Raw genomic sequence first — 15,421 nt, forward strand, 5'->3', positions numbered from 1 at the left:
TGCATTTTTAAGATACAGCCTGGTAATTTGACACTAACTCAAGAATGTGTGCTTCAAATTCAGTATAATTTGGTACATACATTTGCGATACCAAAGCGCATCTGACCTGGAAATATTTTTGATGTAGCTTTTAGTTGTAATAAGTTATTTGCATATTTTCGGTAGTTAGACCTGTAGGCCACAAAAAAGAAAAGCATTGTTTCTGGTCAGGATATGTTGTTACATGTTGTGACGACGTGAATTTTTGTTGTTGTTGATATTTTAATTGTCAAATTAGTTCTGCAGTTGTCTTTAATGAAGTAGTAATTAATGTAGGTAGAGTTAATTTGGCCTTTAAAACTCTATGGTGAGACCTATGCTACAACGTTCTATAAAAGCTTCACATTACATGTTGTGGTTGGCTGTAAGATCGCATCTGCGGGCAATCATGCTGGAGAATTCTTTGACATTAGTTCATACGATCTCTTCACTATTTCAAAATTGAAAATCTTGTTTTTGCTTCATTCGATACTTCCACGAGTTTCTGTTTGAAAGCATGCATGAGAAGGTCATCAGTCAAACCAGGTCAGCATCAACATCTGGGTCAAATCACCAGCTTTCTACCGAAAATTCATGCTGGAGAATTCGCCAAGATAAATCCATACAATCTCTTCTGCGATCAAAATTGAAAATCTTCTCTCTTTTTTTAGTCCCCGCGGACGAAGTCCGGAACGGGGACTTATGGATTGGGTTCTGTCTGTCCGTCCGTGCGTCCGTGCATCCGTCCGTCCGCAGCTGTTTCTTGGAGATGCCTGGACCGATTTTTTTCAAACTTGGTACAGGGGCAACATACTATGGCATACACATGCACGTCAATTTGTTTTATATTATGATCCAATATGGCCGCCTAGCAACCATTTTATTTGCGAATTTTCCCTGTCTAAAGCCATAACTCAGACATGCTTTAACAGATCTCATTCAAAGTTGGTATTAGGACAGTGTTCTATGACATACATGTGCATATTCATTGTTGTCATGATACGATCCAATATGGCCACCTAGCAGCCATTTTGTTTGTGAATTTTCATGTCCAAAGCCATAACTCAGACATGCTTGAACAGATCTCATTCAAAGTTGGTATTAGGACAGTGTTCTATAACATACATGTGCATATTCATTGTTGTCGTGATACGATCCAATATGGCTGCCTGGCAGCCATTTTGTTTGTCAATTTTTCTCCATGTCCAAAGCCATAACTCAGATCTCATTCAAAGTTGGTATTAGGACAGTGTTCTATGACATACATGTGCATATCCATTTTCGTCGTGATACAATCCGATATGGCTGCCTGACAGCCATTTTGTTGGCGCAGTTTTCATGTCCAAAGCCATAACTCAGACATGCTTGAACATATATGTTGAATATATGTTGTTGGTGTGTTTACCACAACTGAACTGAGGTTCAGTAGTGCTATAAGGATCGCTCGGCGTCTGTCTGTCTGTCTGTCTGTCTGTGTGTGTGTGTGTGTGTGTGTGTGTGTGTGTGTGTGTGTGTGTGTGTGTGTGTAAACAACTTAAAGTCAAAAACCGCTGAACCGATTGCCATGATATTTGGTGGGTCTATTACCTTGGGTGTCTAGTTGGGAAATTGTTCAAATCTTACCACAGGTTTGTGATTTGGGTCAAAAAACTTAAACTCAAAAACTACTGGGCAGATTGGGCTGAAATATGGGTGAAACATTCTTCAGGGTGTTTTTATTTAGAATTGTTCATGTCATGATGGTCTCATGAGTGATATGCAAATTAGGGCTAAAAATGTGTCTTTTTGGTCAAAAATCTATAATTCCAAAACCACTGAGCAGATTGGGCTGGAATTTAATGGGAATGCATCTAGGGATGTATGGACGAAGAAATATTAAATTCCATGAGTGATATGCAAATTAGGTGTAAAAATGTTCATTTTTGGTCAAAAACGTATATCTCAAAAAGTACTTGGTCAATGAGTCTGAAACTTGGTGAGATGTTTCTGAAAGTGTTATTCTGCAGATTTTCTTCAAAACATTTTGACAAAATTGGCCCTAGCAACCATGACCACACCCTTAGCAACAACCAAATGGTAGTATATTTTGACGAATAACAGAACCATTTGGTAGGCAAGTTAGTAAACATTCAAAACATGTATGCAAACACCCTCGCAACCATGACGACGCCCATAGCAACAGCCAAACGGTGGTGTATTTCACAAAGATAACAACAGGGATTAATAGACAATTGAATAAACATTCCAAAAATGTATGTAAATTTGCCTAGCAACAAGACCACGCCCATAGCAACAGTCAAATGATCACATATATTGCGAAGATAACAAGGATTAATAGACAAATGAATAAGCATGTAAAAATGTATGCAAATGTGCCTAGCAACAAGACCACGCCCATAGCAACAGTCAAATGATCACATATATTGCGAAGATAACGGGATTAATAGAAAATTGAATAAACATTCAAAAAATGTATGTAAATGTGCCTAGCAACAAGTCCACATCCATAGCAACAGCCAAATGATCACTTATATTGCAAAGATAACAACAGAGATTAATAGACAAATAAATAAACATTCAAAAAATGTATGAAAATATGTAATCAATTATACAGTTGTGCTACAACATCATTGCCACTATATTTCATACAATCTAATACATCACACTGCCATGACAGGTGGCAATTCTCTATAAACATCCATTGCGGGGCTGAGTCATCTCCAATGACTGCTTGTTTCTTTGAAATCATGTCCACAGGAAATATAGAAGAACAAAAACATACATAAGGCCTGTCTTTAGTGCTCAAATCACTTTTAGTGAATGCTGACATAACTCAAAAAAATTCAATCATGGAGTCCATTCAAGTGTCTAACACCTTTGACCTTGAACTAGGTCAATTTTCAATGCAGGCCAATTTTTGCATATTACAGTCCATGTGTAACATTTTCATATGGCCAATTTCTTTGAATGAAATGTATAAATAAAATGCAGAACAAGAGAAAAAGAAAACTTTTGATTCTCACATAACTTGTAACTGAATGGTGGTCATGTTTGTAGTGAACAATCATGATTTACTGCATAACACAACAACTTTAATACATAGGGATAATCTCTTTTTAGACATTGACCTTTGACCTTGACTTTCACCTTTTGGGTCAATTGTCAAAATCCAGCTATTACCTGCATATCACAGACACATTTTAGTTATTTATTTGTGATCACATATTTGTTTTAAAAGGATGTCACAATTCAGTCACATATAGAATTAAGTATTGAAGGATGTGTTTTCTATGAAGACTTGTTCATGTACTAGTCAGTAATAGGATTGTGTTCATGTACTAGAGAGTAATAGGATTGTGTTCATGTCCTAGTCAGTAATAGGATTGTGTTCATGTACTAGTCAGTAATAGGATTGTGTTCATGTACTAGTCAGTAATAGGATTGTGTTCATGTACTAGTCAGTAATAGCATTGTGTTCATGTACTAGTCAGTAATAGGATTGTGTTCATGTACTAGTCAGTAATAGGATTGTGCTCATGTACTAGTCAGTAATAGGATTGTGTTCATGTACTAGAGAGTAATAGGATTGTGTTCATGTACTAGAGAGTAATAGGATTGTGTTCATGTACTAGTCAGTAATAGCATTGTGTTCATGTCCTAGTCAGTAATAGGATTGTGTTCATGTACTAGTCAGTAATAGGATTGTGTTCATGTACTAGTCAGTAATAGGATTGTGTTCATGTACTAGTCAGTAATAGGATTGTGCTCATGTACTAGAGAGTAATAGGATTGTGTTCATGTACTAGTCAGTAATAGGATTGTGTTCATGTACTAGTCAGTAATAGGATTGTGTTCATGTACTAGTCAGTAATAGGATTGTGTTCATGTACTAGTCAGTAATAGGATTGTGCTCATGTACTAGAGAGTAATAGGATTGTGTTCATGTACTAGTCAGTAATAGCATTGTGTTCATGTACTAGTCAGTAATAGGATTGTGTTCATGTACTAGTCAGTAATAGGATTGTGTTCATGTACTAGTCAGTAATAGGATTGTGTTCATGTACTAGTCAGTAATAGCATTGTGTTCATGTACTAGAGAGTAATAGCATTGTGTTCATGTACTAGTCAGTAATAGGATTGTGCTCATGTACTAGTCAGTAATAGGATTGTGTTCATGTACTAGTCAGTAATAGGATTGTGTTCATGTACTAGAGAATAATAGGATTGTGTTCATGTACTAGAGAGTAATAGGATTGTGTTCATGTACTAGTCAGTAATAGCATAGCATTGTGTTCATGTACTAGTCAGTAATAGGATTGTGTTCATGTACTAGTCAGTAATAGCATTGTGTTCATGTACTAGTCAGTAATAGGATTGTGTTCATGTACTAGAGAGTAATAGGATTGTGTTCATGTACTAGTCAGTAATAGCATTGTGTTCATGTACTAGTCAGTAATAGCATTGTGTTCATGTACTAGTCAGTAATAGGATTGTGTTCATGTACTAGAGAGTAATAGGATTGTGTTCATGTCCTAGTCAGTAATAGCATAGCATTGTGTTCATGTACTAGTCAGTAATAGCATTGTGTTCATGTACTAGAGAGTAATAGGATTGTGTTCATGTCCTAGTCAGTAATAGCATAGCATTGTGTTCATGTACTAGTCAGTAATAGGATTGTGTTCATGTACTAGTCAGTAATAGGATTGTGTTCATGTACTAGTCAGTAATAGGATTGTGTTCATGTACTAGTCAGTAATAGCATTGTGTTCATGTACTAGTCAGTAATAGGATTGTGTTCATGTACTAGTCAGTAATAGCATTGTGTTCATGTACTAGTCAGTAATAGGATTGTGTTCATGTACTAGAGAGTAATAGGATTGTGTTCATGTACTAGTCAGTAATAGCATTGTGTTCATGTACTAGTCAGTAATAGGATTGTGTTCATGTACTAGTCAGTAATAGGATTGTGTTCATGTACTAGAGAGTAATAGGATTGTGTTCATGTCCTAGTCAGTAATAGCATAGCATTGTGTTCATGTACTAGTCAGTAATAGCATTGTGTTCATGTACTAGAGAGTAATAGGATTGTGTTCATGTACTAGTCAGTAATAGCATTGTGTTCATGTACTAGTCAGTAATAGCATAGCATTGTGTTCATGTACTAGAGAGTAATAGGATTGTGTTCATGTACTAGTCAGTAATAGGATTGTGTTCATGTACTAGTCAGTAATAGCATAGCATTGTGTTCATATACTAGTCAGTAATAGCATTGTGTTCATGTACTAGTCAGTAATAGCATTGTGCTCATGTACTAGTCAGTAATAGGATTGTGTTCATGTACTAGAGAGTAATAGGATTGTGTTCATGTACTAGTCAGTTATAGCATAGCATTGTGTTCATGTACTAGAGAGTAATAGCATTGTGTTCATGTACTAGTCAGTAATAGCATTGTGTTCATGTACTAGTCAGTAATAGGATTGTGCTCATGTACTAGTCAGTAATAGGATTGTGTTCATGTACTAGTCAGTAATAGGATTGTGTTCATGTACTAGTCAGTAATAGGATTGTGTTCATGTACTAGTCAGTAATAGCATTGTGCTCATGTACTAGTCAGTAATAGGATTGTGTTCATGTACTAGTCAGTAATAGGATTGTGTTCATGTACTAGAGAGTAATAGCATTGTGTTCATGTACTAAGTCAGTAATAGGATTGTGCTCATGTACTAGTCAGTAATAGGATTGTGCTCATGTACTAGTCAGTAATAGGATTGTGTTCATGTACTAGTCAGTAATAGGATTGTGTTCATGTACTAGTCAGTAATAGGATTGTGCTCATGTACTAGTCAGTAATAGGATTGTGTTCATGTACTAGTCAGTAATAGCATTGTGCTCATGTACTAGAGAGTAATAGGATTGTGTTCATGTACTAGTCAGTAATAGGATTGTGTTCATGTACTAGAGAGTAATAGGATTGTGTTCATGTACTAGTCAGTAATAGGATTGTGTTCATGTACTAGAGAGTAATAGGATTGTGTTCATGTACTAGTCAGTAATAGGATTGTGTTCATGTATTAGTCAGTAATAGGATTGTGTTCATGTACTAGTCAGTAATAGGATTGTGTTCATGTACTAGAGAGTAATAGGATTGTGTTCATGTCCTAGTCAGTAATAGGATTGTGTTCATGTACTAGTCAGTAATAGCATTGTGTTCATGTACTAGTCAGTAATAGCATTGTGTTCATGTACTAGTCAGTAATAGCATTGTGTTCATGTACTAGAGAGTAATAGCATTGTGTTCATGTACTAGAGAGTAATAGGATTGTGTTCATGTACTAGTCAGTAATAGGATTGTGTTCATGTATTAGTCAGTAATAGGATTGTGTTCATGTACTAGTCAGTAATAGCATTGTGTTCATGTACTAGAGAGTAATAGCATTGTGTTCATGTACTAGAGAGTAATAGGATTGTGTTCATGTACTAGTCAGTAATAGGATTGTGTTCATGTACTAGTCAGTAATAGCATAGCATTGTGTTCATGTACTAGTCAGTAATAGCATTGTGCTCATGTACTAGTCAGTAATAGGATTGTGTTCATGTACTAGTCAGTAATAGGATTGTGTTCATGTACTAGTCAGTAATAGCATTGTGCTCATGTACTAGTCAGTAATAGGATTGTGTTCATGTACTAGAGAGTAATAGGATTGTGTTCATGTCCTAGTCAGTAATAGGATTGTGTTCATGTACTAGTCAGTAATAGCATTGTGTTCATGTACTAGTCAGTAATAGGATTGTGTTCATGTACTAGAGAGTAATAGGATTGTGTTCATGTACTAGTCAGTAATAGGATTGTGTTCATGTACTACCCAGTAATAGCATTGTGTTCATGTACTAGAGAGTAATAGGATTGTGTTCATGTACTAGTCAGTAATAGGATTGTGTTCATGTACTAGTCAGTAATAGGATTGTGTTCATGTACTAGTCAGTAATAGCATTGTGTTCATGTACTAGAGAGTAATAGGATTGTGTTCATGTACTAGTCAGTAATAGCATTGTGTTCATGTACTAGTCAGTAATATGATTGTGTTCATGTACTAGTCAGTAATAGCATTGTGCTCATGTACTAGTCAGTAATAGGATTGTGTTCATGTACTAGTCAGTAATAGCATAGCATTGTGCTCATGTACTAGTCAGTAATAGCATTGTGTTCATGTACTAGTCAGTAATAGGATTGTGTTCATGTACTAGTCAGTAATAGCATTGTGCTCATGTACTAGTCAGTAATAGGATTGTGCTCATGTACTAGTCAGTAATAGGATTGTGTTCATGTACTAGAGAGTAATAGGATTGTGTTCATGTACTAGTCAGTAATAGGATTGTGTTCATGTACTAGTCAGTAATAGGATTGTGTTCATGTACTAGAGAGTAATAGGATTGTGTTCATGTACTAGTCAGTAATAGCATTGTGTTCATGTACTAGTCAGTAATAGCATAGCATTGTGTTCATGTACTAGTCAGTAATAGCATTGTGTTCATGTACTAGTCAGTAATAGCATTGTGCTCATGTACTAGTCAGTAATAGGATTGTGTTCATGTACTAGTCAGTAATAGGATTGTGTTCATGTACTAGAGAGTAATAGGATTGTGTTCATGTACTAGAGAGTAATAGGATTGTGTTCATGTACTAGTCAGTAATAGCATTGTGTTCATGTACTAGTCAGTTATAGCATAACATTGTGTTCATGTACTAGTCAGTAATAGCATTGTGTTCATGTACTAGTCAGTAATAGCATTGTGTTCATGTACTAGTCAGTAATATGATTGTGTTCATGTACTAGAGAGTAATAGGATTGTGTTCATGTCCTAGTCAGTAATAGGATTGTGTTCATGTACTAGTCAGTAATAGCATAGCTTTGTGTTCATGTACTAGTCAGTAATAGCATTGTGTTCATGTACTAGAGAGTAATAGGATTGTGTTCATGTACTAGTCAGTAATAGGATTGTGTTCATGTATTAGTCAGTAATAGGATTGTGTTCATGTACTAGTCAGTAATAGGATTGTGTTCATGTACTAGTCAGTAATAGCATTGTGTTCATGTACTAGTCAGTAATAGGATTGTGTTCATGTACTAGTCAGTAATAGGATTGTGTTCATGTACTAGTCAGTAATAGGATTGTGTTCATGTACTAGTCAGTAATAGGATTGTGTTCATGTACTAGTCAGTAATAGGATTGTGTTCATGTACTAGTCAGTAATAGGATTGTGTTCATGTACTAGTCAGTAATAGCATTGTGTTCATGTACTAGTCAGTAATAGCATTGTGTTCATGTACTAGTCAGTAATAGGATTGTGTTCATGTACTAGTCAGTAATAGGATTGTGCTCATGTACTAGTCAGTAATAGGATTGTGTTCATGTACTAGAGAGTAATAGGATTGTGTTCATGTACTAGAGAGTAATAGGATTGTGTTCATGTACTAGTCAGTAATAGGATTGTGTTCATGTATTAGTCAGTAATAGGATTGTGTTCATGTACTAGTCAGTAATAGCATTGTGTTCATGTACTAGTCAGTAATAGGATTGTGTTCATGTACTAGTCAGTAATAGGATTGTGTTCATGTACTAGAGAGTAATAGGATTGTGTTCATGTACTAGTCAGTAATAGGATTGTGTTCATGTATTAGTCAGTAATAGGATTGTGTTCATGTACTAGTCAGTAATAGCATTGTGTTCATGTATTAGTCAGTAATAGGATTGTGTTCATGTACTAGTCAGTAATAGCATTGTGCTCATGTACTAGTCAGTAATAGGATTGTGTTCATGTACTAGTCAGTAATAGGATTGTGTTCATGTACTAGTCAGTAATAGCATTGTGTTCATGTACTAGTCAGTAATAGCATTGTGTTCATGTACTAGTCAGTAATAGCATTGTGTTCATGTACTAGTCAGTAATAGCATTGTGTTCATGTCCTAGTCAGTAATAGGATTGTGTTCATGTACTAGTCAGTAATAGCATTGTGTTCATGTACTAGTCAGTAATAGCATTGTGCTCATGTACTAGTCAGTAATACGATTGTGTTCATGTACTAGAGAGTAATAGGATTGTGTTCATGTACTAGTCAGTAATAGCATTGTGTTCATGTACTAGAGAGTAATAGGATTCTGTTCATGTACTAGTCAGTAATAGGATTGTGCTCATGTACTAGTCAGTAATAGGATTGTGTTCATGTACTAGTCAGTAATAGGATTGTGTTCATGTACTAGAGAGTAATAGGATTGTGTTCATGTACTAGTCAGTAATAGCATAGCATTGTGTTCATGTACTAGTCAGTAATAGGATTGTGTTCATGTACTAGTCAGTAATAGCATAGCATTGTGTTCATGTACTAGAGAGTAATAGCATTGTGTTCATGTACTAGTCAGTAATAGGATTGTGTTCATGTACTAGTCAGTAATAGCATTGTGTTCATGTACTAGTCAGTAATAGGATTGTGTTCATGTACTAGAGAGTAATAGGATTGTGTTCATGTACTAGTCAGTAATAGCATAGCATTGTGTTTATGTACTAGAGAGTAATAGGATTGTGTTCATGTCCTAGTCAGTAATAGGATTGTGTTCATGTACTAGTCAGTAATAGCATTGTGTTCATGTACTAGTCAGTAATAGCATTGTGTTCATGTACTAGAGAGTAATAGGATTGTGTTCATGTACTAGTCAGTAATAGCATTGTGTTCATGTACTAGAAAGTAATAGGATTGTGTTCATGTACTAGTCAGTAATAGCATTGCGTTCATGTACTAGTCAGTAATAGGATTGTGTTCATGTACTAGAGAGTAATAGGATTGTGTTCATGTACTAGTCAGTAATAGGATTGTGTTCATGTACTAGTCAGTAATAGGATTGTGTTCATGTATTAGTCAGTAATAGGATTGTGTTCATGTACTAGTCAGTAATAGCATTGTGTTCATGTACTAGTCAGTAATAGGATTGTGTTCATGTACTAGTCAGTAATAGGATTGTGTTCATGTATTAGTCAGTAATAGGATTGTGTTTATGTACTAGTCAGTAATAGGATTGTGTTCATGTACTAGTCAGTAATAGGATTGTGTTCATGTACTAGTCAGTAATAGCATTGTGTTCATGTACTAGTCAGTAATAGCATAGCATTGTGCTCATGTACTAGTCAGTAATAGCATTGTCAAGACAGGTTGGTTGGTGAGATTCTTTGACAATTTAACATATTCTATCCGTAGGCAAGGTGTTTGTTCTTATAAGGCTCCACCTAAAGGAGCTAAGAAACCAGGAGCCAAGGATGTCAAGCCACCCGATCTATGGATTCACCATGATCAAATGGAATTAAAACAGATGGAAAAGCCACCAATGCCAGAACCAATGACACAGATACCAAGGAATCCAGATGATATGAAACCACTTGATGAACCACCCATGGATACAATGAATAAAAGGAATTCATTTGTTGGTAAGAATGGAAAATAACAAGAAAACAACTTTACCTAAAATTGGTGTGTGTTATAAAAACACACTACCAATAATTGTATGCCCCTATTACATTCTAGCCATCAATATTCTTTTACCGATATGATTTTCCTTGTTTGTGAGTCTATTTACTATAGACTTCTCACTGAACTGTAGAATTATATTATATTTCAATCAAACTTCTTTAAAAAGCCCACTGAGATTGGAAACTAATGAAAGATTGAAGCTCTGTTCGAACACATTCTACAGCACTAGATCTGAAAAAAAGTACAACATCACAGGATACTAATAACTACTTTTAGGCATAGTTTGATAACATCACAGGACTCCAATAAGTACTGTTATGCATAGTTGAATTGATGACATCACAGGACACCAATAAGTACTGTTATGCATACAGTAGTTGAATTGATGACATCACAGGACACCAATAACTATTGTTATGCTTAGTTTGATGACATCATAGGATGCTAATAACTACTTTTATGCATAGTTTGATGACATCACAGGACCCTAATAACTACTATTATGCATAGTTTGATGACATCATAGGATACTGATAACTACTGTTATGCATAGTTTGATTACATCATAGGATACTGATAACTACTTTTATGCATAGTTTGATGACATTATAGGATACTAATAACTACTTTTATGCATAGTTTGATGACATTATAGGATACTAATAACTACTTTTATGCATAGTTTGATGACATTATAGGATACTAATAACTACTATTGTGCATAGTTTGATGACATTATAGGATACTAATAACTACTTTTATGCATAGTTTGATGACATTATAGGATACTAATAACTACTTTTATGCATAGTTTGATGACATTATAGGATACTAATAACTACTTTTATGCATAGTTTGATGACATCATAGGATACTAATAACTACTTTTATGCATAGTTTGATGACATTATAGGATACTAATAACTACTTTTATGCATAGTTTGATGACATTATAGGATACTAATAACTACTTTTGTGCATAGTTTGATGACATTATAGGATACTAATAACTACTTTTATGCATAGTTTGATGACATCATAGGATACTAATAACTACTTTTATGCATAGTTTGATGACATTATAGGATACTAATAACTACTTTTATGCATAGTTTGATGACATTATAGGATACTAATAACTACTTTTATGCATAGTTTTATGACATAGGATACTAATAACTACTTTCAGCATAGTTTTATGACATCATAGGATACTAATAACTACTTTTATGCATAGTTTGATGACATTATAGGATACTAATAACTACTTTTATGCATAGTTTGATGACATTATAGGATACTAATAACTACTTTTATGCATAGTTTGATGACATTATAGGATACTAATAACTACTTTTGTGCATAGTTTGATGACATTATAGGATACTAATAACTACTTTTATGCATAGTTTGATGACATTATAGGATACTAATAACTACTTTTATGCATAGTTTGATGACATTATAGGATACTAATAACTACTTTCAGCATAGTTTGATTACATCATAGGATACTAATAACTACTTTTATGCATAGTTTGATGACATTATAGGATACTAATAACTACTTTTATGCATAGTTTGATGACATTATAGGATACTAATAACTGCTTTTGTGCATAGTTTGATGACATCATAGGATACTAATAACTACTTTCAGCATAGTTTGATGACATTATAGGATACTAATAACTACTTTTGTGCATAGTTTGATGACATTATAGGATACTAATAACTACTTTTGTGCATAGTTTGATGACATTATAGGATACTAATAACTACTTTTATGCATAGTTTGATGACATTATAGGATACTAATAACTACTTTTATGCATAGTTTGATGACATTATAGGATACTAATAACTACTTTTATGCATAGTTTGATGACATCATAGGATACTAATAACTACTTTTATGCATAGTTTGATGACATTATAGGATACTAATAACTACTTTTATGCATAGTTTGATGACATTATAGGATACTAATAACTACTTTTATGCATAGTTTGATGACATTATAGGATACTAATAACTACTTTTATGCATAGTTTGATGACATTATAGGATACTAATAACTACTTTTATGCATAGTTTGATGACATTATAGGATACTAATAACTACTTTTATGCATAGTTTGATGACATAGGATACTAATAACTATTATGCATAGTTTGATGACATTATAGGATACTAATAACTACTTTTATGCATAGTTTGATGACATTATAGGATACTAATAACTACTTTTATGCATAGTTTGATGACATTATAGGATACTAATAACTACTTTTATGCATAGTTTGATGACATTATAGGATACTAATAACTACTTTTATGCATAGTTTGATGACATTATAGGATACTAATAACTACTTTTATGCATAGTTTGATGACATTATAGGATACTAATAACTACTTTTATGCATAGTTTGATGACATCATAGGATACTAATAACTACTTTCAGCATAGTTTGATGACATTATAGGATACTAATAACTATTGTGAATAGTTTGATGACATCATAGGATACTAATAACTACTTTTATGCATAGTTTTATGACATCATAGGATACTAATAACTACTTTTATGCATAGTTTGATGACATCATAGGATACTAATAACTACTTTTATGCATAGTTTGATGACATTATAGGATACTAATAACTACTTTCAGCATAGTTTGATGACATTATAGGATACTAATAACTACTTTTATGCATAGTTTGATGACATCATAGGATACTAATAACTACTTTTATGCATAGTTTGATGACATCATAGGATACTAATAACTACTTTTATGCATAGTTTGATGACATTATAGGATACTAATAACTACTTTTATGCATAGTTTTATGACATCATAGGATACTAATAACTACTTTTATGCATAGTTTGATGACATCATAGGATACTAATAACTACTTTTATGCATAGTTTGATGACATTATAGGATACTAATAACTACTTTCAGCATAGTTTGATGACATTATAGGATACTAATAACTATTGTGCATAGTTTGATGACATCATAGGATACTAATAACTACTTTCAGCATAGTTTGATGACATCATAGGATACTAATAACTACTTTTGTGCATAGTTTGATGACATTATAGGATACTAATAACTACTTTTATGCATAGTTTGATGACATTATAGGATACTAATAACTACTTTTATGCATAGTTTGATGACATTATAGGATTCTAATAACTACTTTTGTGCATAGTTTGATGACATTATAGGATACTAATAACTACTTTTATGCATAGTTTGATGACATTATAGGATACTAATAACTACTTTTGTGCATAGTTTGATGACATTATAGGATACTAATAACTACTTTTATGCATAGTTTGATGACATAGGATACTAATAACTACTTTTATGCATAGTTTGATGACATTATAGGATACTAATAACTACTTTTATGCATAGTTTGATGACATTATAGGATACTAATAACTACTTTCAGCATAGTTTGATGACATCATAGGATACTAATAACTACTTTTATGCATAGTTTGATGACATTATAGGATACTAATAACTACTTTTATGCATAGTTTGATGACATTATAGGATACTAATAACTGCTTTTGTGCATAGTTTGATGACATCATAGGATACTAATAACTACTTTCAGCATAGTTTGATGACATTATAGGATACTAATAACTACTTTTGTGCATAGTTTGATGACATTATAGGATACTAATAACTACTTTTATGCATAGTTTGATGACATTATAGGATACTAATAACTACTTTTATGCATAGTTTGATGACATCATAGGATACTAATAACTACTTTTATGCATAGTTTGATGACATTATAGGATACTAATAACTACTTTTATGCATAGTTTGATGACATTATAGGATACTAATAACTACTTTTATGCATAGTTTGATGACATTATAGGATACTAATAACTACTTTTATGCATAGTTTGATGACATTATAGGATACTAATAACTACTTTTATGCATAGTTTGATGACATTATAGGATACTAATAACTACTTTTATGCATAGTTTGATGACATTATAGGATACTAATAACTACTTTTATGCATAGTTTGATGACATTATAGGATACTAATAACTACTTTTATGCATAGTTTGATGACATTATAGGATACTAATAACTACTTTTATGCATAGTTTGATGACATCATAGGATACTAATAACTACTTTCAGCATAGTTTGATGACATTATAGGATACTAATAACTATTGTGCATAGTTTGATGACATCATAGGATACTAATAACTACTTTTATGCATAGTTTTATGACATCATAGGATACTAATAACTACTTTTATGCATAGTTTGATGACATCATAGGATACTAATAACTACTTTTATGCATAGTTTGATGACATTATAGGATACTAATAACTACTTTCAGCATAGTTTGATGACATTATAGGATACTAATAACTACTTTTATGCATAGTTTGATGACATCATAGGATACTAATAACTACTTTTATGCATAGTTTGATGACATCATAGGATACTAATAACTACTTTTATGCATAGTTTGATGACATTATAGGATACTAATAACTACTTTTATGCATAGTTTTATGACATCATAGGATACTAATAACTACTTTTATGCATAGTTTGATGACATCATAGGATACTAATAACTACTTTTATGCATAGTTTGATGACATTATAGGATACTAATAACTACTTTCAGCATAGTTTGATGACATTATAGGATACTAATAACTACTTTCAGCATAGTTTGATGACATTATAGGATACTAATAACTATTGTGCATAGTTTGATGACATCATAGGATACTAATAACTACTTTCAGCATAGTTTGATGACATCATAGGATACTAAT

The 15,421-nt window shown here is 33.0% G+C and overlaps 1 protein-coding gene across 8 annotated transcripts in view; it reads left to right on the top strand.

Moving 5' to 3' along the window:
* The window catches only part of LOC144447869 (neogenin-like), a 281,364-nt gene that overhangs the window by 198,270 nt on the left and 67,673 nt on the right, over positions 1–15,421 (top strand). For all 8 annotated transcript variants that reach the window (XM_078137986.1, XM_078137991.1, XM_078137990.1 and 5 more), the window contains one exon: positions 10,269–10,495. In XM_078137986.1, coding sequence (XP_077994112.1) covers positions 10,269–10,495 — 227 coding nt within the window. The remainder of the gene's footprint in view (positions 1–10,268; positions 10,496–15,421) is intronic.

The sequence above is a fragment of the Glandiceps talaboti genome, chromosome 16, assembly GCF_964340395.1.
Source record: "Glandiceps talaboti chromosome 16, keGlaTala1.1, whole genome shotgun sequence".
NCBI lineage: Eukaryota > Metazoa > Hemichordata > Enteropneusta > Spengelidae > Glandiceps > Glandiceps talaboti.